Consider the following 25,522-nt stretch of genomic DNA (forward strand, 5'->3'; position numbering starts at 1 on the left):
TTGGCAATGACAGAGGTCAAACATTTTCTGTAAATCTTCACAAGGTTTTCACACACTGTTGCTGGTATTTTGGCCCATTCCTCCATGCAGATCTCCTCTAGAGCAGTGATGTTTTGGGGCTGTTGCTGTGCAACACGGACTTTCAACTCCCTCCAAAGATTTTCTATGGGTTGAGATCTGGAGACTGGCTAGGCCACTCCAGGACCTTGAAATGCTTCTTACGAAGCCACTCCTTCGTTGCCCGGGCGATGTGTTTGGGATCATTGTCTTGCTGAAAGACCCAGCCACGTCATCTTCAATGCCCTTGCTGATGGTAGGCTTTGTTACTTTGGTCCCAGCTCTCTGCAGGTCATTCACTAGGTCCCCCCGTGTGGTTCTGGGATTTTTGCTCACCGTTCTTGTGATCATTTGACCCCACGGGGTGAGATCTGCGTGGAGCCCCAGATTGAGGGAGATTATCAGTGGTCTTATATGTCTTCCATTTCCTAATAATTGCTCCCACAGTTGATTTCTTCAAACCAAGCTGCTACCTATTGCAGATCAGTCTTCCCAGCCTGGTGCAGGTCTACAATTTTGTTTCTGGTGTCCTTTGACAGCTCTTTGGTCTTGGCCATAGTAGAGTTTGGAGTGTGACTGTTTGAGGTTGTGGACAGGTGTCTTTTATACTGATAACAAGTTCAAACAGGTGCCATTAATACAGGTAACGAGTGGAGGACAGAGGAGCCTCTTAAAGAAGAAGTTACGGGTCTGTGAGAGCCAGGAAATCTTGCTTGTTTGTAGGTGACCAAATACTTATTTTCCACCATAATTTGCAAATAAATTCATTACAAATCCTACAATGTGATTTTCTGGATTTTTTTTTCTCATTTTGTCTGTCATAGTTGAAGTGTACCTATGATGAAAATTACAGGCCTCTCTCATCTTTTTAAGTGGGAGAACTTGCACAATTGGTGGCTGACTAAATACTTTTTTGCCCCACTGTATATAATATTTGACTAAAACAATCATTTCCAACCTTCCTTACATTTGTATACGATCACATATACATTCGGATATCTCTCTATTATGCGTGGGAATACTTTGGAACAGATTTCCAAAAGTAATATAATTTCAAGCTGATTTGCTGGTGTTTTTACAGTCTTTTATGTCCAACAATAAAACATAAAAACAGTGCCTTCGGGAAAGTATTTAAACCCCTTGACTTTTTCKAAATTTTCTTATGTTTACAGCCTTATTCTAAAATGGATTAAATACAAATAAAATCCTCAGACATCTACACACAATAGAGAAAAAACAGTAATACCTTATTTACATAGGTATTCAGACCATTTGATATGAGACTCGAAATGGAGCTCAGGTGCATCCTGTTTCCATTGATCATCCTTGAGATGTTTCTACAACTTGATTGGAGTCCACCTGTGGTAAAATCAATTGTTTGGACATGATTGAAGAAAGGCACACACCTGTCTATATAAGGTCCCACAGTTGACAGTGCATGTCAGAGCAAAAACCAAGCCATGAGGTCGAAGGAATTGTCCATAGAGCTCCGAGACAGGATTGTGTCGAGGCACAGATCTGGGGAAGGGTACCAAAACATTTCTGCAGCATTGAAGGTCCCCAAGAACACAGRGGCCTCCATCATTCTTAAATGGAAAAGGTTTGGAGCCACCAAGATTCTTCCCGGCCAAACTAAGCAGTCGGGGGAGAAGGGCCTTGGTCAGGGAGGTGAACAAGAAAACAATGGTCACTCTGACAAAGCTCCAGAGTTCCTCTGTGGAGATGGGAGAACCTTCCAGAAGGACAGKCATCTCTGCAACACTCCACCAATCAGGCCTTTATGGTGGAGTGGTCAGAGGGAAACCACTCCTCTGTAAAAGGCACATGACAACCTGCTTGGAGTTTGCCAAAAGGCACCTAAAGATTCTCAGACCATGAGAAACAAGATTCTATGGTCTATTACAACCAAGTTTTAACACTTTGGCCTGAATACCAAGCATCACGTCTGGAGGAAACCTGGCACCATCCCTACGGTGAAGCATGGTGGTGACATGCTGTGGGGATGTTTTTCAGRGGCAGGGACTGGGAGACTAGTRAGGATRAAGGGAAAGATGAACGGAGCYAAGTACAGAGAGGTCCTTGATGAAAACCAGCTCCAGAGCGCTCAGGACCTCCAACAGGCCAGTGACRCTAAGCACACAGCCAAGATAACGCAGGAGCGGCTTCGGGGGAAGTCTCTGAATGTCCTTGAGTGGCCCAGCCAGAGCCCGGACTTGAACCTGATCGAACATCTCTGGAGAGACCGGAAAATAGCTGTGCAGCAACGCTCATCCAACCTGACAGAGCTTGAGAGGATTGAGAGGATCGGAAGAAAAGAATGGGAGAAACTCCCCAAACACTGGTGTGCCAAGCTTGTAGCGTCATACCCAAGAAGACTCAAGGCTGTAATCGCTGCCAAAGGTGCTTCAACAAAGTACTGAGTAAAATATCTGAATTCACATGTAAATGTGATATTTCATTTWTTTWATTTTTTTATTAGCAAACATTTCTAAAAACCTGTTTTTGCTTTGTCATTATGGGGTATTGTGTGTAGATTGATGAGAGAAYAAAACAATTTAATAKATTTTAGAATAAGGCTGTAACGTAACAAAATGTGGGAAAAGTCAAGGGGTCTGAATTCTTTCCTAATGCACTGTATTTWTTTTTTTTCTCAGAAAATGAACACCTATGTGYGAATGCTGTTCATAGCGTTCAACATCATAGTGCCCCAGTGGCAATTTTAGCATGGAAATCTTGGTGGGCCAAACACATTTWTTTATTTTTTATTTATTATGCATTCCAGCAAAGCCACTACACAACACAACACTAACAATACATTAATTGCCCTATAACGGTGACAAACGGTGCCCARAAATAGCAGTCCCAACATCTTACCACTGCTACACCTGGCTATCAACGGAGCCTTGTCTGGCAGCGAAACAGTTAATTCAGCCTCATTTACTGCCTTTTAAAAAAACATAGCTGATAAGGCTGACTTGTTTAAACAAATGTGGTTTCAACTGACAATTTAGATGTACAAACTATGGTGACGAGCAGATAAGAGGCTATCCATCATTTTGATTAAGACATTAATGAGCGAGCTAGGACGGACGTTGTCAARATAACTATTCGTTRAGCACTTTTGAAATGTACAGCAACAGAATTCAGAACATGGRCCGTTCTTACAATATTCTCCCTGTACACCAAGTCAGAACCGTAGGATAAATAATGGGGACATATAAGCAGTCATTGAAAGCTCTTACAATATTCTATGATTACATTTCTCTAAAACAGGCCATAGGCTACATGTCAGAACAGTAGACGAAATGAAGAAGGGAAAAGGGACCAAATTATTAGTGTGAGGCACATTGGCTACTAACAGCTTACAACACAACATGCACTTAGTATTACTTTCTTAGCTACAGTATACATAWCTCCCTGGCATATTACATCATTTATGCAGCAGCATACAAGACAATTTTGGACTCACCTTGTTGTGCTGTGCTCACTTCCTTCTTAACCACTCATTGTTGAATATGCGATTTCCAACTTGTTTTGTAATGTTAATACGTTTTATCAATAAGTTTTACCAATACGTTTTAACCATCATTTCTCTTCATTATTTATCTTCATATGACAAGGATTGAAAAGGATTTTCCAGTAGATTGTCGACTTTATTCATGATGATGACTGCTAGCTAAGATTTTGAAAGTATGACGTTGACATGATCAGTTCAATCAAAGCTACTGTACATATAAATTAATTTGACGTCATTTTATCTGTGGCCAATGACCTTGAGCCTTCTTGGATAGGCACTTCTGTAACTCTTGTCAGCAACCAAAGGGCTAGAATTTTCGAGACTTCGCGTGATGTAGTTCCCCCATGAGTGACAGAACACTGAGCCGATCATGGCGCAATACTCCGTATTTTCTTCTGGATTGCCCCACCATCACAGACAGCACTGKGCTGGGCTGAAACACGTGCATTTGGACCTGCCTTACTCAAGAAAACAAAAAAGAGACCATGTTTGTATGTGGCTTTATTAACTCAATGATATATATATATATATTTTACATTGTTTGCAAACTGATATGTGACACATATAAAACTAAATGTGGGGCTCAAAACAGGCTCTGCCCCACCTGCCCTCTATGACGGGTCGCCACTGTAGTGCCCTCAAAGCTCATTACTAAGCTAAGGACCCTGGGACTAAACACCTCCCTCTGCAACTGGATCCTGGTCTTACTGACGGGCCGCCCCCAGGTTGTAAGGGTAGGCAACAACACATCTGCCACGCTGATCCTCAACACTGGGACCCCTCAGGGGTGCGTGCTTAGTCCCCTCCTGTACTCCCTGTTCACCCACGACTGCGTAGCCAAACACGACTCCAACACCATCATAAAGTTTGCTGACGACACAACAGTGGTAGGACTGATCACCAACAACGATGAGAAAGCCTATAGGGAGGAGGTCAGAGAACTGGTAGTGTGGTGCCAGGACAACAACCTCTACCTCAATGCGACCAAGACAAAGGAGCTGATCCTGGACTACAGGAAAAGGAGGGCCGAACAGTTCCCCTTTAACATCAACGGGGCTCTAGTGGAGCGGGTCAAGAGTTTCAACTTCCTTGGTGTCCACATCACCAACAAACTATCATGCTCCAAACACACCAAGACAGCCATGAAGAGGGCAAGACAACACCTTTTCCCCCTCAGGAGATTGAAAATATTTGGCATGGGTCCTCAGATCCTCTAAAAGTTCTACAGGTGCACCATTGAGAGCATCCTGGCTGGTTGCATCACCACCTGGTACGGTAACTGCTAGGCATCCGACCGTAAGGCGCTACAGAGGGTAGTGCGTACGGCACAGTACATCACTGGGGCCAAGCTTCCTGCCATCCAGGACCTATATACTAGGCGGTGTCAGGGGAAGGCCCAAAAAATAGTCAAAGACTCCAGTCACCCAAGTCACAGACTGTTCTTTCTGCTACTGCACGGCAAGCGGTACCGGAGCGCCAAGTCTAGGTCCAAAAAGCTCCTTAACTGCTTCTACCCCAATCCATAAGACTGCTGAACAATTAATCAAATGGCCACCTGAACTATTTGCATTGACACCCCCCCCCCCTTTGCTTTTACACTGCTGCTACTCGCTGTTTATTATCTGTGCATAGTCAATTTACCCCTACTTACATGTACAAATGACCTCGACAAACCTGTACCCCCGCACATTGACTCGGTACCGGTACCCACTGTATATAACCTCGTTATTGTTATTTTATTGTGGTACTTTTAATTTAATTTTTTACTTTTTTAATTTGGTCAATATTTTCTTAACTCTATTTCTTGAACTGCATTGTTTAAGGGCTTGTAAGTAAGCATTTCACGGTAAGGTCTACTACACCTGTTGTATTCGGTGCATGTGACAAATACAATTTGATTTGATTTGAACAAGCACTTCCTGATTTAATTCTGTCTGGAGATGAAATGATGACATTGATGTAGGCTATAGGCCTCCCAAGATATGGCATGTTGTCTAATTGACTAAAATAGGTCTATACAGTATGTCAGGCCTAAGAATGTTAACTAAAGGAATATATACATCAAAGTTTTTTTTATTTACTGCAGTGGGCCAAATCAGGGTTTCTTGGTAGTTTTAAACAAATCTAGCTGAAAAAAAAGTGTACACCTCTCACACATGGGCTTTAAAAAAAAGAAGACACCTGTACCATGTCAGATATAGAGTTGAAATGTATTCAATTTTGAGTTTGCATCCCAATATTACACTTTATATACATTACAGAAGACTGAACTATAACAAAACCGTTAGACATAGAAACACCGGATTATTGTTGTCTTTTAAACAACTATGTTTATTCATTATGAAATTATGAAACAAATGAATAACATTCAACCCATGCGGCCACTAGAACATTTGACTGCAGGAAAGGGCTACAATGTTCTCGATTATGATTAACGTTCTATTTTGTATGACTGGGTAGCTTGTATTGTTTTGTACTGTTTTTGTTGCTGTTCATTCTCTCGTTTTATAATGTTTCCTCACAATGGGCACAGATATCAGTTCAACATCTAGTTTGATTTACATTTGGTTGAGTTCTCAACTACCGTGAATTCAACGTGAAATCAACAAAATTAATTCGCCATGTCATTGGATTTAGGTTAAAAGTTGGGTGGAAAAAACCCGAAATGCCCTGATGTTGATTCGTTTTAGCAAATCAAATTAGTTGTCCCCATTGATTCAAAGTCATCACAACAACGTCGATTCAACTTGTTTTTGCCCATGGTCTATTTCTATGTTAGCAACTTTCGAATGACAAATGTTTGACTAAATGAATTAGACTTGTCCTCAATTGAAGGGATATCAGTAACCTACACATCAACCTGAGTCACTTTTCACGCTCTTGCGCCAACAAGCTGTAATCCTAACAGCGGTGGTTTAGGTGCCCAACCTGAGCTTTATACACAGTGGCCAAAGCCACATACCAAGCATTAGTTAACGGTTAATACGCTCAGGCAATGTTTGAGGTCTAAACAAAAGACTCCTTACTGCCTTGGTAAAAACAAACCAAATGTATATAGGAGCTTTTGACAGATGAAACGTAGCAGCATCATGAACCCTAGGTCTGGGAGGAATCGAGTTTATTTTTCCCATGCCAATATCCATGTAAAAATTATATTTTATTGCTTTCATCATGATAAAAAAAGGTTTTATCCACTCCTGGATATCATTAAAAATTAGATTTAAAATTATAACTGTTAACTATAACTGTTTAAGCATCTAATTATTTATTCAAACCGAAAATATTCGCTAAATAGATGACTAAGCAGTCAACTCTAAAGCCTTAAAAAACGTCGTGGATCAGATAAAATGTTTTGATTAATGAATAATGGGAGAACAGAAACCTTCCAGTCTGAAGGCACTTGAAGACCTTTGTGACACGACTTATTTTGTGGTCTCCTCTCAGATTTCCAGTAAAATAGCCAACGGCAAGAAAGCACTTTACAGACCTATTACATGGAGTGGAGAATAAACCTGGCCGCTGTATAGGTACTTTTTCACATAGCCTTATTAAAAGAGACTTCACATCAATTTGTGCTCAGTCAAGTTTTTCGATTAATATTACACACCTCAATGAATAGACAAGATAAATGTTTTCTATTAAAACTCACTGAAGGTTAACCACGAGGACAATCACAACAAACAGTGGAAATATAACAATAATGGATTAAACTATTCAGTTCAATGATTTGCCTAAAATTAACAATATCACAGGTCCCCCTCAAAGACAGATGCATTTCAAGGGGTTGTATTCTGTCTATGAATGTACATTTGTAATTTGGACCAAATATTTACTACAACGAATGCAGATCATCTGAACTCGAATGAAAAATAAGTTCTGAATATTTACATTGGCAGTTCTAAGAATTCAAAATGACCTACACGGTAAACCCCAATGTGCTGGCATGACTCAAAACTGTTGAAGAAGCCATCTATATCTGAGTACAGTTCATTAAAAATGATTACTCAAACCGATAGTCACTGTGACCATGTGTAGGGGGTCCACATTTGAGTTGTATCATTTTGAACATTTTGAGTAACGCCCTCACTAAGCAATGCCTCCAATATCATTTTCCAGTGTGCCTTTTCGAGGAATGAATTGTAGTTACCACCCATGACCATATTTGTTAATGGCATGAGACATGGTTATTGACATTTTCTGTCCTGTGGCCTTCACCAAGTGAGTTCCTAGGCAAATGTTATCATTATAATTTAACTCTTTATGACAATACATGACATATTTCATGAGGCCATATTTTGAGACGCATCTTTACCCTAATGCAGTTGCCTGAAATTCATGGTTTTACAGGCCACATGAGGCCTGGAAGAAAGGTTGCAAAATTCCAATATCTTTCCCAGAATTCCCAGATTTTCAATAAAAACTGGTTGAAAGATTTCCAGGAATCTTCCAAAAAGGATTTCTGGAAAGCCTGCATAGGAAGTCTACCAGCGTTTTGTAACCCTACCTGCAAATCACTGGCTTGCAAAGTGATGTGTAATTCCTATTGGAATCCAAGCTGAGTTAGGATAGCCAACAGTTTAATTTTATTCACCAGCAATCTGCATTCATAATGACTGCCAGGTTTGGGGAGGAGTCATTTAAATAGGAATAACCATTTCAGGAAAGGGTGCAAAAATTCTAACTAAATGACTGGATTAGTTTAGAAAAGGTTATGCTATTTATCTTTGTGTAGCATAAGATTAATCAATCAATCACTCAATGTACATGCAAAAACTATTTTTTTAAACAGTTCCAAGAAATCGACCTGCAGGGTATGCTGGGAAAAAAGTGAATTTGTTATCATAACTTAAACAAATAGAGTTCATGTGACTTCTTATTTAGTTTTTAGTCAGTACCACAAACATTTGAAGTAATAATGACTTCAGTTGAGTTTGAGTTGAATTTACTACAACTATTTGACTTAAAATTTGAGTAAAAAATGTATTGGGGTTGACAGTGATATGTATTTGAGTAATCTGTGGCTTTTGCTGCTTGAAACACCTTGAAGTAGGCTACGAAACAAAATAAAAATAAACAAAACTCTCAAAATATGTTGGATTACTGTTTTCATATTTTATTCAAATGATAATCTGATCAATAAATAAGGTTTAGCATTATAGTAAACGACATCTGGATATACAGTCTGGTTGATATAAAATACAAATGTGCAATTTGAATTGGAAGAACGAAAATGAAAAAATGAAAACATTTCTGGTTTATAAAATAAAAGCACAACCCTTTTGTTTATTAAATCACATAGCCTTGTTGTAGTGACTGTTGTGCCAGCATCCATGGCGTCCAACTGAAAACAAAGTGACATTCTTTAGACAAGGGCTGTTTTCCAAACTGTCCGTTGGAAATTGTTCGTCTGTTGTTTTTGTTTTTGCGCTTTCTTGGTGGTTATATTGCCTATCCGGTTATTTTGTACTAATATTTTGGGTTCAGATAATGTCCCTCCCTGGTTCAAACCGGTTTTGTCTTAACCTACACTGCACAAAAGCCTCTGCAATACTCCACCAGTATGTCATAGTCTAACATGTTTGAGGAATGGATAACTAGCTTATTTCTGGTTTCCAAAAAAGTGGTTTGTTGAATAGTGTTTGGTGTCCATTATTTGATTTTAGTTTAAGGCTTTTAGTCCATGCTGGGTTTCTTTGTGCCTTCTTAAGTCGACTTTTCTCTGGAATCCCTTGCCGCAGAGGTCGCATCCGAACGGTTTGAAGCCCGTGTGTTTCCGGCTGTGCGTTATGAGGTTGGAGCTCTGGCTGAACGCTTTCCCACACACCTGGCATTTGTGCGGCTTCTCACCTGCATGACAAAATGTACACATTAACCGTCATGTTACCTTTAATAGCCAAACCATATAGGCAAACAAGCTGTTTTTGTTTTATTGTATCCGTTCTTCAGGGAAAATGCAGGTCAATTAGGCATGACTTCTCACCATTAGCCACATTGGGTGGCCGTTTACGCAATGAACATATTTAGTGTTGCATCGAGGTATGTTTACTAATACACTACAATTTCTGACGTATACTTGCCTGTGTGGATGAATGTGTGTTTCTTCATGTCTGATTTCTGGTGGAACCTCTTCCCGCAATACTGGCATGGGTAAGGCCGTGTATCAGAGTGGATGAGGAGGTGCGTGGAGAGAGTCGACGACCGTTTGAAGCTTTTACCACAGATTTTGCAATCAAAACTTCTTTCCTGTGGAAGTATATAGGCAAATATTAGTCTAAATCTGACACAAATCCTATATTGCTTGTTTGCGTTGAATAATCAGTGACAAACGAGATGAGAATAGTCTAGATTCTAGAATGGTCACCTGAGAGTGCACAACTTTATGTTGCTCGAGGCTGACAGCATGTCCGAAGGTTTTGCCACATATATCACAACCATAGGGCCTCGTGCCACTGTGTGATCTGCGAACGTGAACCTCCAACCCATGGGGAGTCGAAAACACCTGCAGAGTTGTTTGAAATTCGTGAGGGTGATGGTGACAGGTTGATAAAGATAGTGATCATTATGCCGGGAAAAGTGTGTCCACAACCACAAATCTTCAAGCAAGTCATTGCAAGCATAAGATGTTTCAATTCTCTACATTTGCATATATTATCTTACCTTGCTGCATTTGATGCACTTGTAGGCACCATTCAGAATTAGCCGTGAGCAGAGAAGGTCAGACTCCGCCTTGATTTCTGAGCTTTTCCCCTGCAGGTTCCCTTCCGAGTACAACCCAACCCCGGGGGCGGTGGCTCTATCGAACAAACAGGCAGCGGCCCTGTAATCACTGTAATTTTCAGGTCCAGTGCTTCCCTCGAAGAGGGTCGGTTCCATGGCCCGGTCACCATGGTAACCCAGAGCCGGGCTCCGGTCCAGGTCCATGGGATGGTGGTGCTGGTGGTGGAGACTTTGCTGGACCAGGTGCCGAATGTCAGAACCAGAGTAACTGTTCCACGCATAGGGCCGGAATGGAACAGCAAAGGGTTGTGTCTCGTCCACGGAGGGAGACAGGGATTTATCAGAATCTACTGTTGAGTTGCAAATAAATATAATTGATTAGCGCGCTGTTCTTAACTCAGGATGGAGACAGGCAAACAGGATGTCCCGTCATCAAAATTGTGAAATTGTAATCACAAATGTTCAGTTCAAAGTATACTCATGTTGATTTTCGATGTGATATGTCTGATGATGATTGTTTAACTTAGCCTATGTAATATGAGGCTTTCACAAAACATCAAATTACGTTTCAAATATTTTTTTCGATAAAAGTATGAAGAGGATCATTGCGTCTGCTACTATCTCCCATTTTCAGGTATCTAAAGGCCTACATTTTAATGCACCACAGACTAGATCTCTACCTGGTGATGCTGAGGGCGACGGAGGCCGCCAGAAGTCTTCATAATCCGAGACTGGACCGCACACACTGTCCCCACAGCTGAGCGGGGACTTGGAGAAATCAGCCGTGTCAGCCAGGTGAGAGTCCGGGTAGAGCCCGGCGATGGCATCGCCGCCAGTCAAGGCATCCAAGTCCTCTGGAATCGTACTATTCTCTGTTTTAATTACAACGAGCAGTAGCCTATTAAAGTAGACTTAGCTTACAAGTATAACGACAAAAATACAACTTTGATAATGATAGCCTAACACTTTAATAATTATTCTAAGAAGACAAAATATAAATAACGTTAATAATAGCCTAGAAATGTCAGCACAATTATATGTTATTAAGAATAACGATAGAATTTGCAAATTCATTCTTTTGAGGTCAACGTAACTATACTAAGGTATACATTCTGATTTGGATACAGGATAAGCCTACATGGGCTATATATCTCTTTGAATTAATAGCTGGACTTTAAATTAGAAATCATAGTCTTATATTTATAATATATTGCAGGTTCTTTTGAATGAAGCCATGCCTCACAATATAGCCTAATAATTAGTACAAAAAGACAAATAAAAGTGTATATTTATACCAATATAATTAGGCTACAGAAAAACGAATGAGGTTGTGGTATGAAATATGTGCACCTCACACAACATCCAGACATGAACATGGAGATAACATCCACATACCTGCACATATATGAGCTAAGATAGTATCCAGTCGATTGTAGTCATCTTCTAAGGAGCGGGGCTTGTGGTAGCTGTGCGCCCTTTTACTTTTCACCAAGAAGGACCGAGGCATTTTCACTCTCCTTGTTCGACCTTTGCTAATATCCAAAATCACTGGCGATCCAACAGCAATCACTGGCGATCCAACAGCAATCTGCTCCTCTGTTCCTGGGATGCGGTGCTGCTGTTTTATTCCTGAAAAGATTAGAAGACTATTGGTTGACAATGTGTGGTCAACTTTAAGAGAGTTCTAGCTGGGGGTGAAGCATGCGCACACGCCCTCTCCCGTCTGCCAGGTGTTGTGGGGACCTTTCAGGGACAGGTGCCTAGGCTAGAGGAAACTCCTCCTCAGTTTGCTGCCGCTCGGGGGGCTATGATTGGTCCGCCTCCAGAACCAACTGCTCTCCAGGCAGCTCCATCTCACGGATCAGCCTGTATCTCTACTGGGGGAATTACAACCCATATCAATCAGGATAAGTGATACACTGCTTTATCAATGTGTTACTTAATCCCTCCCTATCCCTAGCTGCAGTACAGGACAGAAAGAGGAAACGCGGTATGCAGCACCAGGGTGCCAGTCAGTCAGGGTTGCTATGGACCGTGCCACACGTTCGTCATCATGAGACATGTAGAATGTGCTTGATAATGGTACAGGATCCATATATTACCGTCATCGATTGCACATGAACGAGAATGAGAATCAGAGAATAGTAGGCAAAGTATGGACGTGGATGTGACCAAATAGTCACGTCACAGAATAGCCCATCACTGGTTTATAGTATAGGCTATAGCATTTTGTAGAATGAAGAAATGTCGTTAAAAGACTCATGCATGACATGATAACACTGCATCGGCATTGAATTGTTTTGCGTCCTTCACAAGTGTATTTTCAACCATCAATTTGGTCGGTGTCTCCATCCATACAGGCGTATAGCTGCAGACAACTGCACACGTCTGCCTGCGGTGCCACCGGAGTTTCGTATTTCCTGCATTATTATAATATGCTCAGTGAGTAAACAGATACGTCTGTTCCCTGTCTGCACAGTGGGACCGCTGATTACCTGTTCTGGCCCAATTACGCACAGAACAATAAGGCATGCAGCGAGCGCATTCAGCTGGAGCTCACACGCCAGACAACCAGTGAGACCGAGACTATCTGTACGTCACATTTAGAACGTTTCAACCAGCCGCTGGCCCGTGCCATTCAGATTAATTGAAATTGTTGTATTGGTGCAGTGAAAATACATAATTTCAATGTCCATACATGACAGACCTATCCATTTGATAAACATTTCACATTCGACAGGTGAAATTATTAACAAACAAGACATATGTATAGGCCTGTATTGTCTTTGAAATTACGTAGAAAAATTAAAAAAGTAATTAAAATAGTAAGAACAAATAAAGAAAAACGAAATAGCAATGTTGGTACGATTTGCTGGCCCTATAGCAGATACCATTTAGTCTACAAAGACTAAATAATTGATTAGGCCTATTCGTTTATGAACTTTGAAGTGAGACAATAAAGTGCTGACAGCAATAGACTTAAAACATTTAATAGTCACTCATTTTTGTTTAAGACCAGGCTCATATGACATAGCATGTTTTCAGTTAATTCTCTGTCAGTTAATGCAGAAGTACTCTATCAGGCGCAGGAAGGCAGGCAGGTCCTCCAGACCATGATACAGTAGAAAAAACACCAGTGACTTGCAGGAAATCAAAGCGCCATATGCCCTCTGTCGATTAGAAACATCACCGCTGCATCCGGACCTTGCATTGGGTTGGAGGAGATAAGACAGGCTACCGATAAAAACACAAGATACACTGACGCGAGTTAACCATTGCCCAAATTGTGGTGCAATTTGACTTTCTCTTTCACATAGCAGCCTAGAAAATCTATTCAACTCATCAAACCACAAACGTTATTTGAAATGCTTAGCATAATCCAAGCAAATCATTGTACATTAACCCATTTCAATGGAAAAACGTTGAATGCAATTAAATATAGACTTCTAATTTAACATAATAGCACAAAAAAATCTAAGAGTTGAGGTGGAAATCTGATAGGCCACCCAAAATCTTATGAATGCCTTTGGCAACACCAATGCAAGGCCTATCAGTTATTGTTGTTTGTTTATATGAATAAACATACATTATGAGGCCATTTATCATTATTCAGCATCAGGCCTATACATTCAATGTTTTGTAGTTAAATCTCTATCCACAATGGGAGCAGTGGTAGGTTTTATCCCCTCCTGAGTGTGTCCTGTCATGCCTAATCAGGCCCCCTAACTTGCTAAAACTCTTTCCACACAAGGAGCATTGGTAGAGCGTTTCTTGTAGGTGTCCCCATTCAAACGAAATAACCAGTCATCTAATTTATTTGTTTTACCTCTATGCACAGTTTATGAAACAGGTCCTTGGTGTATTTTTCCAGATGTTTTGTAATTATGGGTTATCAGCTGTTTTATGTGCATAAGGTTTTCTGTAATAGGCTCATTTTATTTTATGGAGTAGGGTACAAACAAATATAATTGCTGAAATATTTATAATTACTAGGCTAACTTCTTTGTTTTTAAAATACAAGTGTTTGCCTATTGAAATGTTCAATAGAATCCCAAAATTGAAGGCTTGAATCAATGACACTAGCTAGGTTTCCATCCAACTGACGACAGATTTCCATGCAAATATTCACAAATCCACATAAAAACAATATTAGCATTTTCTTACCACACTAAATAAAATAGGGGTTCAAAAAGGGTTCTTGTAAGCTCCTCAAAGTTTTTCGAAGAACCTTAGGCAGATAGATATGTGTTTCCATCAAATGTAGGCTACTTGTTGCGAATAAAAGGCTGTGAGTGATGTAGTGCACTTAAAAATACCTTTTGAGATTAAATTCCCATGTGCAGAATAAAAAAATCCAGCACATTTTTAACTCTACTGAGTTTTCTACTGAGTTTTCTACTGAGTTTTCTTACCAACATTTTTGCTTTAGCCGCAACACAATCTCACACTCACTTCGTGCAAATATGTACAAAAAGTATTTCAGCAGATTTTGTGCGTTTTTGTGTGGCTTAATTAGCGTGAAAAGACACATTTTTGTGTGATTTCTTTCATAGGAAAATACATTTTGGGGGGAAACTTCGGAACAATCTTTTGAAAGTTGTTAGAACAATGCATGATGGGCAATGGTGTTCTACACTGCCTTTTTGTGTGTGCCCCAAATGTATTTATATGTAAAAACAAACATGCAAACAACCCAACATTGTCAATCAACCAAGTAGTCACCAAAATAATTATAATAATAGTAGCCTTACGTTGAGCCTCTTCACTGTTGACGTTGAGACTGGTGTTTGCGGGTACCATTTAATGATGTTACCAGTTGAGGACTTGTGAGGTGTCTGTTTCTCAAACTAGACACTAATTACTTGTCCTCTTGCTCAGTTGTGCACCGGGGCCACCCACTTTTCTTTCTATTCTGGGAAGAGCCAGTTTGCGCTGTTCTGTGAAGGGAATAGTACACAGCGTTGTACGAGATCTTCAGTTTCTTGGCAATTTCTCACATGGAATAGCCTTCATTTCTCAGAACAAGACTAGACTGACAAGTTTTAGAATAAAGTGCTTTGTTTCTGGCCATTTTGAGCCTGTAATCGAACCCACAAATGCTGATGCTCCAGATACTCAACTAGTCTAAAGACCAGTTTTATTGCTTCTTTAATCAGAACAACAGTTTCAGCTGTGCTAACATAATTGCAAGTGTTTTCTAATGATCAATTAGCCTTTTAAAATTATATACTTGGCTTAGCTAACGCAACCTGCCATTGGAACACAGGAGTGATGGTTGCTGATAATGGGCCGCTGTACGCCTACGTAGATATTCCATAAAAAAAATCTGCCGTTTCCAGCTACAATAGCCATTTACAACATTAACGTCTACACTGTATTTCTGATCAATTTGATGTTATTTTAATGGACAAAAAATGTGCTTATCTTTCAAAAACAAGGACATTTCTAAGTGACCCCAAACTTTTGAAGTGTATATGCTTCTAGATATGTGTTGTGTATTTGATGTATTGATGCAGTGCTCACCCCCCTGCTAAAATAAAGGTTAAATAAAATAAGTAATAGTAAACTTGAGTTCTAACTGATTTTTTGTTGTTGTTGTACCTCAATAGTGGTAGAGAGTAAGTTGACCTGTGGGAGCCAACTTAGAAAAGAAACCACATTCAAGTACTCCATCCCCCACTCATTCAAATTTAGGAACTGTCTTCTCCAGTCTGACCCCTCTGCTGTCTCTGGCTCCACACCCACCCCCACCCGGCCATCTAGAGGTGTGAAGGTTAGTACCTTTAATGTAGGGAGGCTAATGATTCCTCATGTATGACATTCCTGGAGTGTGTAAACTTTAATTGTCTATTGCCATAGCATTTTGTTTATGTTCTCTATAGTTATGTACTTGGAAATTTATATATGTAACAATTCAGCCTCCTGGGTACATTTGGGCAAATTTGTGAAGGACACCTGGGAGACTTCATACAAAATATTATGTAGAGTTCTCATTCTTGAATGTATCAAACTGTACACACAGACTGATGTCGTCTTGTGGACAACATCTAACTTACACCCATCTTCCTAGGTAAATGTAAGGCCTTACTTTTGCATTTCAAAAATGATGCAAAAATAAATAAATATGGAAAATGCATGTTTTTTGCTTGTTTTATCTTTTACCAGATCTAATGTGTTATATTATCCTACATGAATTGCACATTTCCACAAACTTCAAAGTTTTTCCTTTCAAATGGTACCAATAATATGCATTTCCTTGCTTCATGTCCAGAGCTACAGGCAGTTAGATTTGGGTATGTCATTTTAGGCGGAAATTGAGATGAAGGGTCCGATCCTTAAGAAGTATTAAAAAGGGTTTATTTACAACCTATAGGAATAGTGGCATAGGAYAGTCTGAAATGAATTAAATACCATAACCCTAAGCTATGTTCAATGTCAACAGACATTTCCAGTGAGAAATGTTCAGTCTGAAGCCATTCAGTCTGAAGCCATTCAGTCTGAAGCCATTCAGTCTGAAGCCATTCAGTCTGAAGCCATTCAGACTGAAGCTATGGGTTTCACAGCCCTATAATAAAACAAGTTATATCACCTTAAAAGTAGTTTATTTACAACCTCTGGGGTATAACATGTTGGGCAAAGTGGTATAGGAGAGTTTGACATATAACCCCACCAATGAGAACCAAGAGGTGCCTAGCTTCGTCCATCATGACTGGGAAAGGCCTCAATTCTAGGCCGTAGAAAATCCTCCATCCATCTCATTAGATCAGAACAGGATGGATCAACAGATCATATTACTGGTTTGCGTCCCAAAAAAGGATATTTGTGTTTTGCTGCATAACACACTTACATGATTTGCCTACCCATATGGTGTGGATCATTGTCAGGTTATTCGATATATAACACCATGGTTGTAATAACATTTAAACAGGCAGTTTGTAAATGTGTAGAATGTGTTGGTTTTGGGTCCACACTGGTAAGTTAACGTATGTAAATTACACAGTAACAGAGGGTTTTCTTCTGAATAACTGGTCAGGGCATAGCACTTTCCATTCAGCTTCAGGCAACTTTGATGTAAGGCTTGATCACACCTGTAGTGACTACTTCTATCCGTCATGCCCATTGTTGCTTATCCATTGTTCACTAGATCAATGTAATTACACCCAACACAATGTTGAAGAACAGAATGCTTCCCACCACTAGATCACTTAACTAGACGTGAGCTGGACGTGATCCCAACGCTGCCACCAATGTAACGGAAGAAAGTGAGAGCTGCAACAGGGACTCCAAGCAGGGCACAGACGTGGCAAAGTGAGCTCTAACGGCTGTTGCCATGAAAGCCTAGTAGGCCTCTGGGCTGAGGCAGTAGGCCTACGATGCTGGCATATGCCTTGTTACAATATCCTAAGTGTATAACATGATTGACATGACCTTAATAATCATCATGAAATGGCCTTGGAAACGCCATAAGTGCAAGTCAACATAATTCATGATCTTACATGAACCTGTTTAACTGCATTGATATGACTTAATTGATCACCATCCAGACTCCTTATAGCTGCAAATACCATGCAGTTGCCCCAGGGGAATTTAAACCAAACATACTTTTTTTTGCAGTTCCTTGTTTCCCCACATTTATTGATGAATTAATTTCCCATTATGAAAATGTATCACCATTCCTCAATCAAATATCAACACCACAACAACAACAAAACTAGACAAATACAATTTTTACAACATGGTTGATTAACACTATTGGGTTGTTAACACGTTTGTTATTTTATATAAATGTGGGACACAAAAAAAAGGCAGTGTCCAAAATGCATTACTCCAATAACTTTCAGAAGATTGTTCCAAAGTTTTCACCCAAAAATGTATTTTCCTATGAATTAAGTCGCACAAAAATGTGTGTATTTTCCTAAAAATTAAGTTACACAAAAATGTTTTATTTTCACACGAATTAAGCCACACAAAAAAAGCACAAAATCTGCACAAATACTTTTGAGACATATTTGCACAAATTGAGTGTGAGATTGTGTTGCGAACCTATAAAGTGCGAACCTATAGAGTAGGCCCACGCTGGTATTCGCACGTGCGTTCTAGCCAACAGCTCAAAGATACAGTGCGCGTATATAGCCTACATGATGCAATTATTTTTATTTGTCAAACGGCATCCTAACATCTATGATCATGCCACCAGAATAAGACCCTCGATATTTATTGGAAAGGAGCGTCAAGCGCCAAGTCACCACGTGACTCCAAGTTGACTTTGATTTGATGGCCTATCATATAAATATTTGGCATGAAATAGTTTCCGACAACATTTTTCGCGTAATACATTTTACCGACACAAAAAGATCCCACCTTGTTTAGTGTTTTTTGTTGTTGTCAGGCCTGTCATGACATTTTTTATCCGACATCTACTTTACCCACATAAAAAGGTTGGATGCATATAGTTCAGGCTATATTGTATAGTTCAGGCTGTATTGTGCCATGGATCCAGCACGCATTTTCAAATGAAAGGAGAGGATTAACGAAGTTTGACACACTCCTTCAACAGAGGCGAAGGCCATTATGTTCATTACATGCAGCCACTAGCTAGGTTTCCATCCAATTGGCGACAGATTTGGATGCGATTTTCCTAAAATCTGCATAAAACAATATGTGCATTTTCCCACCAGAGATGTGTTTTTATTCAAATTGATTTGTTGCGGACAAAAGGCTGTGCGCATAAAGTGCACATTACATTTCCATGTTCCGAATAAAAAGTTAAATGGGTTTCCATCACATTTTCTACTCTACTGATGGCTTTGTCACAAACAATGTTGAGTTATATAGCGATCGTGCCCACTCTGGTCGTTGGTATGTGTGCTCTAGCCAACAGCTCGCAGATACAGTGCAGGTAGACTCCCTACATAATTAGATTACTATGGTTATTAAAGGCAGCCAAGCATCGATCATCATGTCACCAGAATAAGACCATCGGTATTTATCGGAAATCAGCATCAAGCACATGAACGTGCACTTCCACCACCCTGTGAAGTTCAGCATTTATTTCATCTGTAGCCTAATAAACGGCATGCTTTCTGGAGTCATAGTGGGAGGACCACACAACAAATATTCGCAAGAAAATCTTTCACAAATTGGATGAAAAACCTAGCTAACGTTACTGAGTCATAAATGTACAGCCAACTTCAGGGTATTCTAATAAAGGAAATTAAATACTTTTTTCGTCAACAAAAATTAAAACAGCATGCGCTTGGCTATACATTGGGACAGCGTGCTGTTTTTATGCAACTCATCCACATGTTAAGATAAAAGGCTCAAATGTTTTCTTATCAATAATGAGATTAAAAGTGTGTATGCTAGTTTGAATCCCTGAGCCGACAACGTAAACAATCTGTCGATGTGCCCTTGAGCAAGGCACTAAACTCTAATTGCTCCACGGTCGCCGTTGATAATGTCAGACCTTTGATAATGACCCCACTATCGTAGGGTGTCTCAGGGAGAGTTGGGATATGCAAAAAAACAAACAATTTCCAATTCACACATGCGTATTAATACACTTGTACATGTGTGAAACAGGACAAATATAAGCACCCACCTAAAAATATTGTAATATTATCCCCATGTGCGTCCCCTTTACGCGGTATACTATACCATTGGTTTAAACATTTATAGGTTGACAGTCACAGAGCAGGTTCAAGATATACCAGAGTTCAAGCGTAATGAAAGCTTCTCAGACCTGTCAGAACAACCCGGGTCCAGTGCCGCTGGAGGATCTTATGTGTTGTTGACACAAAGTTGCTTTGCTAGACATGCAGCTCTGAAAGTTGCCCTCCTAAAAGCAGCAGACTGATTTACTTCCTGAATGTTATTTCAGACACTTCTAGATTTATGCAGATGAAAGAAAGGGGAGTCGTGTTTGAGCATCACCTACTGACAGCGCAACACAGTCTCACATTCAATTCGCGCATATATGTACAAAATGTATTTCAGCAGATTTCGTGCGTTTTTGTGCATTTTTGGGGTGTTTTGGGGTGGTTCAATTCGTTTGAAAATACACGAATTTCTGTGCTACTTAATTCGTGCGAAAATACACGAATTTCTGTGCTACTTAATTCGTGCGAAAAGACACGAATTTAACCAGTAGGCGACACAAGCCGTTGCAACAACCATGTAGAACACGGATACCATTTGTCTTTCATTTTTGTTCTTCTTAATGCTAATTCAACGTCATGAATATACAGAAATGTTGTCTTTGTTTAACCATGTTTTAAAATGTGTCGTTGTATGCCTATATGTACTGTTTTAGACTTGCTGAACAGAATTTGAGAAAAGACGCACATTTAAGTGCGACTTAATTCGTGGAAAATATTGTTTTATAATGCCAATGCTGTTTTCTGTGCTTGATTTCGCTTAATATTTTGATACTGGTGCACTTGTAATCAGAACGCCTTTTTGTCATGTAGGCAACCATACACGATTTTCTTCATAACCCATTTCATATTTCGTGGAGCCTAAATTACACAATTTTCTTACATAATGCATGTATTACATGTGAATGTAAAATAATGAATTATTTGGCTTACACTTATGGCCTTTCCAAGGCCTTTCCATACCTTAGGGGAACATTTTAGCACTCGCCATATGGTTAGTGAGAAACGCCACTTGCAAATGTAAGGTCCTTACTAGACGTCCTGCAACGTTCTAAAATTCGCGGACGGCGTCGGCGTGCGCGGGGGAGAGATCTTTCAGGAAGTCATCAAACTAAATCTCTCGGACGTCGGTTTCCGTTTTATAAAATAAACACATTTTGGTCATTTTTCCGCAGTCTCGGAAATTCCACCAAGGAGGGAAATAAATAATATTGCAAATGCACAAGCACATTGCAAATGCATGTGGCCTTTCTCTCAAAACGGAAAATATTTCGAAGACGTAATGGACAGTTGGCCCGAAAGATGGCGTCGAGGCCTCAATGCTTTTTGAGTTATGGCCATTTTTCTGGGATTAAAGGTCAAAAACGCAAAGTAGGGTGCTAATTTGACGCTTCACGTCAAAGTACATAAGCATACGGTGTCAGGAAAAAAAGAACCAGCCATTTATCTATCGTAATTTAAGAGAAATCGTACATTGACAAATTGGTCATGTTCACAAAAAGGAGTTAAAAAAAAAAGTTACAGATCCAGTTGCAGTGTGTTCAGACGAACATTTTTTAGTGGGTCTCGAAGCTCTGCCAGAATTCTGTGATTTTATGTGATTTTATGAAAATACACACACTCATTTAACCCTCTGTAAATAAGTCAGTTCTTAACATAAAGACTTAAACCTCAACATTATATAAGAGCCTACCCAAGGAGGATATGTGTTCACTTTCAGCTTCCTATGCAACCGGAAGTACTTCAAATGTTGCCATAGGGTCAGTTTCGAAGGGTTAAAAAGGTCAGATCTGCCTCCCGGTGGCGCAGTGGTCTAGGGCACTGCATCGCAGTGCTAGCTGCGCCACCAGAGTCTCTGGGTTTGCGCCCAGGCTCTGCCGCAGCCGGCCGGACGGGAGGTCCGTTGGCCTAGCGTCGTCCGGGTTAGGGAGGGTTGGGCCGGTAGGGATATCCTTGTCTCATCGCGCTCCAGCGACTTTTGTGGCGGGCCGGGGGCAGTGCGCGCTAGCCAAGGGGCCATGTGCACGGTGTTTCCCCGACACATTGGTGCGGCTGGCTTCCGGGTTGGAGGCGCGCTGTGTTAAGAAGCAGTGCGGCTTGGTTGGGTTGTGCTTCGGAGGACGCGTGGCTTTCGACCCGTCTCTCCTGAGCCCATACGGGAGTTGTAGCGATGAGACAAGATAGTAATTACTAGCGATTGGATACCACGAAGAAAAGGGGATAAAAGGATGGAGTGAAAAAGTACGGTGCTTAAGACACACAAAGCCTGCAATGGCATGCCATTATCTCCAGGCCGTGCCGAGTTCAACGAGATGCCCGCTTGACCGTAGCTAGCTCGGTCTGAGTGCAGCGACAGGGACAAGAAGAAGGACCCAAATGACCCTTTGACCTCAATTTCATATCTTTTGCTTTTGGGAGACAGAGAGAGAACCGTTAAGGTTAGAAGCACAATTTGACCTCAGGAACGTTCCTAAAGTCCTCCCGATCTGTGCAAGCCTAACATTGACCGTGTGGCATTAACCCTTAATAGTTAAGAAGGTGTTTACATCAACAGTTTTACAATGACATGTCTCCCCATAGGAGACATGCCTGCTCCCTAAATTCAACCTGAAGCCTATGTGGGTTAATAATGCCTTATGAACCTGTCTTCGATGACAATCCATCAGGCCACTATGAGGTCTACCTGTGTCGATTCTAAGCTTCTGGAGCAACCGGAAGTGGTTAAATCACCCTAAAGTGTTTGCCATACCCAACCTGCAGTTTGAGAGAAATAGTGCATTCAACCCTATGTAAATCAGTGAGTTCTTAACGTATAGACTTAAAACTCAGGATTCTGTAAAAGCCCACTCCAATGAGGATATGTGTTTACTTTCAGCTTCCTGTGCCAACCGGAAGTGCCATAATTGGTGTCAAAAGGGCTGTTTCGAAGGGTTAAAAAGTCAAATCTTTCCAAAACTTAATATATGTGAATAGGCAACCCTCATGAACTGTAAATCAGTCATTCATCCATCAGATTTCAAGGAAAATTTCACACCCACACAGAAAGGATGGAGTGACACACTGAGGGGCTTAGAGGGCAGACAGTGCCTGCAATAGTTACTTTGTTTGAACTTTTAAAGAACCGTCAGACCTAGAGTTCTGAAACTTTACAAACCTGTTCTAGAGCTCAGGTCGATTAAGCAGGTGAGTTATGTGGCTCTAGAAGGTTCTCGGACCGATAAAAAGCCTCGGTGCATTTGCATTGACTTCAATTCATTTTGAGCATTACAAAATGGTGACATTTAGAAAAGTCCCAGAGTTGCACGACTAGGTGCATTGAAACCGTCTCGGCCCATAGAGACGGACCCCGCATTTCTGTCCGATAGCTCATTCAAGGACCCCGTAGCAAGGCATGGAAAAAAGTGGAATTTCAGCACCAATTAAGGTTTGCTCGGGCACCGAATGACTATCGAGCCGAAACTTGGGATTCGAGGTCGCCTCACATAGGGCTAAAAATAATGTGAAAACTGGACCCGCAGCTAGAACATAACTACCTATTATTGTTTTTTATTATGGTTTAAATGGAAGGCGCTGTGAATTTTGGGCCTGCTCTGAAATATGTGATAGTTGGCTTCTAAACGAGTTGGAAAAAGTGAGTTTGGAGTCAGATGGTATCAGTTTGGTGTCTGAAAATATCTAATTGGCTGATGGACACTGACTTGCTAGTTGACTTTTGTTGCATTTGCAATATGTTTCAACAGTGAAAAACACACAATATAGCATTCTGAAATCACACATAAAAATGACATCACCATAGCCGTGCCGAGTTCAACGAGATGCCCCGTTGACCGTAGCTTGCTCGGTCTGACGCAGCGACAGTGACAGAAGATGACCCTTGACCTACATTTCAAGTCTTTTGCTTTTGGGAGACAGAGAGAGAACTGTTAAGGTTTAGAAGCACAATTTGACCTCAGGAACGTTCCTAAGGTCTCTGTGCAAGCCTAACCTTGACCGTGTGGCATTAACCCTTAACAGTTAAAAGAAGGTGTTTACATCAAACAGTTTACAATGACATCTCACCCCATAGGAACACATTGCTTGCACCCCTAAATTCAACCTGAAGCCTATGTGGGTTATGAATGTCTTATGAACCTGTCTTCAATGACAATCCATCAAGCCACTATGAGGTCTACTCTGTGTTGATTCTAAGCTTCCTGGAGCAACCGGAAGTGATAAAATCACCCTAAAAGTGTTTTGCCATACCCAACCAGCAGTTTTCTGATATATAGTGCATTCAACCCTGTGTAAATCAGTCAGTTCTTAACGTATAGACTTAAAACTCAGATTCTGTAAAAGCATACCCCGATCAGGATATGTATTTACTTATAGCTTCCTGTGCCAACCGGAAGTGCCTTAAAATGGGGTCATAGGTGCTGTTTCGAAGGTTTAAAAAAGTCAGATCTTTCAAAAACTTTAAATGTGTGAATCGGTCAACCCTCATGAACTGTAATCGTAATTTCGCTAAACAGATGTCAAAGAAAAGCTCTCTCACACACACACACACACACACACACACACAACACACACACACACACACACACCACACACACACACACACACAAGCCGGAGTGAAAAGTATGGTGCTTAAAGACACACAGAGCCTTAAATGCTTTTAGGGGGGATCCAGACTTCCATACCCGCTCTGGAGCGCTATACTACCGCCCCAAATCAATGGGTGTGGCCTGAGTGATTTATGGAGGTTTTCAAAAAATATTCAGTTTTTTCTTCTGGAAAATATTTTATGTTTTTTCTTCTCGAGTCAATGGCCTGAGTGATTATGGAGGTTTTCAAAAATATTCTAAGTCCAAACTCTTCATGCACCTGGTATTTTTTGGGGTTACCAGGCGTCATTTTTCAAAACGGTTGAAATTGCTTTTAGGGGGCATCCAGAGTGTCACATGACCGGATGAGGTAACTATTCTTGTTCTTCTTGTAACTTTCCGGTAGGCTAGAAGCTTTCCGGTGTTTTGCTGCTCGACACAGGTCGACGCAGGTATTGCACTTGATTTATCGTTATCGTAACAGTAGGTGCGCCAAGTGGAAATACGAAAGGTTTCTAGCTATTTCGCACTGACGGTAATTTGAACACAAGACGTTTCTAGTGAAAAGGTGCTTACACTCAGAGCCATGTATTTACACTCAGCCACCCTAGCCTTATTACGGGTTAACGTTTTGGTAATTTTGGTTGGCCAACAAAATGTAAGACTACAATGACTGCATACGTTTCCCCAAATGTTATAAACAAAAAAAAAAGTTTTGTTATTGATGGACAATGCAAGGCTGCCATTGTATTTTCAGTTACATTCTGGTCAATAAAAATGGTTTACACGTTTGTTTTTTAAGAAATACATGGAACTACAACGAATAAAACACATTAGCCATCATGCATTGCATGATTCATTCTATACTGAAGTCTGTTCAGAAAAATCGAAAACAGTACATATAGGCATAAAACCACAATGTTTTAATAGGGATTAAATAAAGACGATATATATATAACCTCTTATGTTTATATGGTTAAAAAAAGACAAAATAT

The 25,522-nt window shown here is 40.5% G+C and overlaps 1 protein-coding gene across 2 annotated transcripts; it reads right to left on the reverse strand.

Moving 5' to 3' along the window:
• Nucleotides 1-8,691: 8,691 nt before the first annotated feature.
• On the reverse strand, nt 8,692-20,150 carry gfi1ab (growth factor independent 1A transcription repressor b). 2 transcript variants are annotated; one of them, XM_023998213.2, is made up of 7 exons: nt 20,034-20,150; nt 11,687-11,920; nt 10,972-11,163; nt 10,232-10,641; nt 9,936-10,073; nt 9,652-9,817; nt 8,692-9,421 (listed from the first exon to the last, which is right to left on the reverse strand). In XM_023998213.2, exons 2-7 carry the CDS (start codon nt 11,796-11,798, stop codon nt 9,234-9,236), a joined length of 1,206 nt encoding a protein of 401 aa, XP_023853981.1. In that variant the 5' UTR covers nt 11,799-11,920; nt 20,034-20,150; the 3' UTR covers nt 8,692-9,233. The 2 variants fall into 2 exon arrangements, with proteins under 2 accessions (XP_023853981.1, XP_023853982.1); XM_023998214.2 differs by lacking the exon at nt 20,034-20,150 and having other exon boundaries at nt 11,687-14,660.
• Nucleotides 20,151-25,522: the final 5,372 nt, after the last annotated feature.

The sequence above is a fragment of the Salvelinus sp. IW2-2015 genome, linkage group LG13 (genome assembly GCF_002910315.2).
Source record: "Salvelinus sp. IW2-2015 linkage group LG13, ASM291031v2, whole genome shotgun sequence".
Lineage (NCBI taxonomy): Eukaryota > Metazoa > Chordata > Actinopteri > Salmoniformes > Salmonidae > Salvelinus > Salvelinus sp. IW2-2015.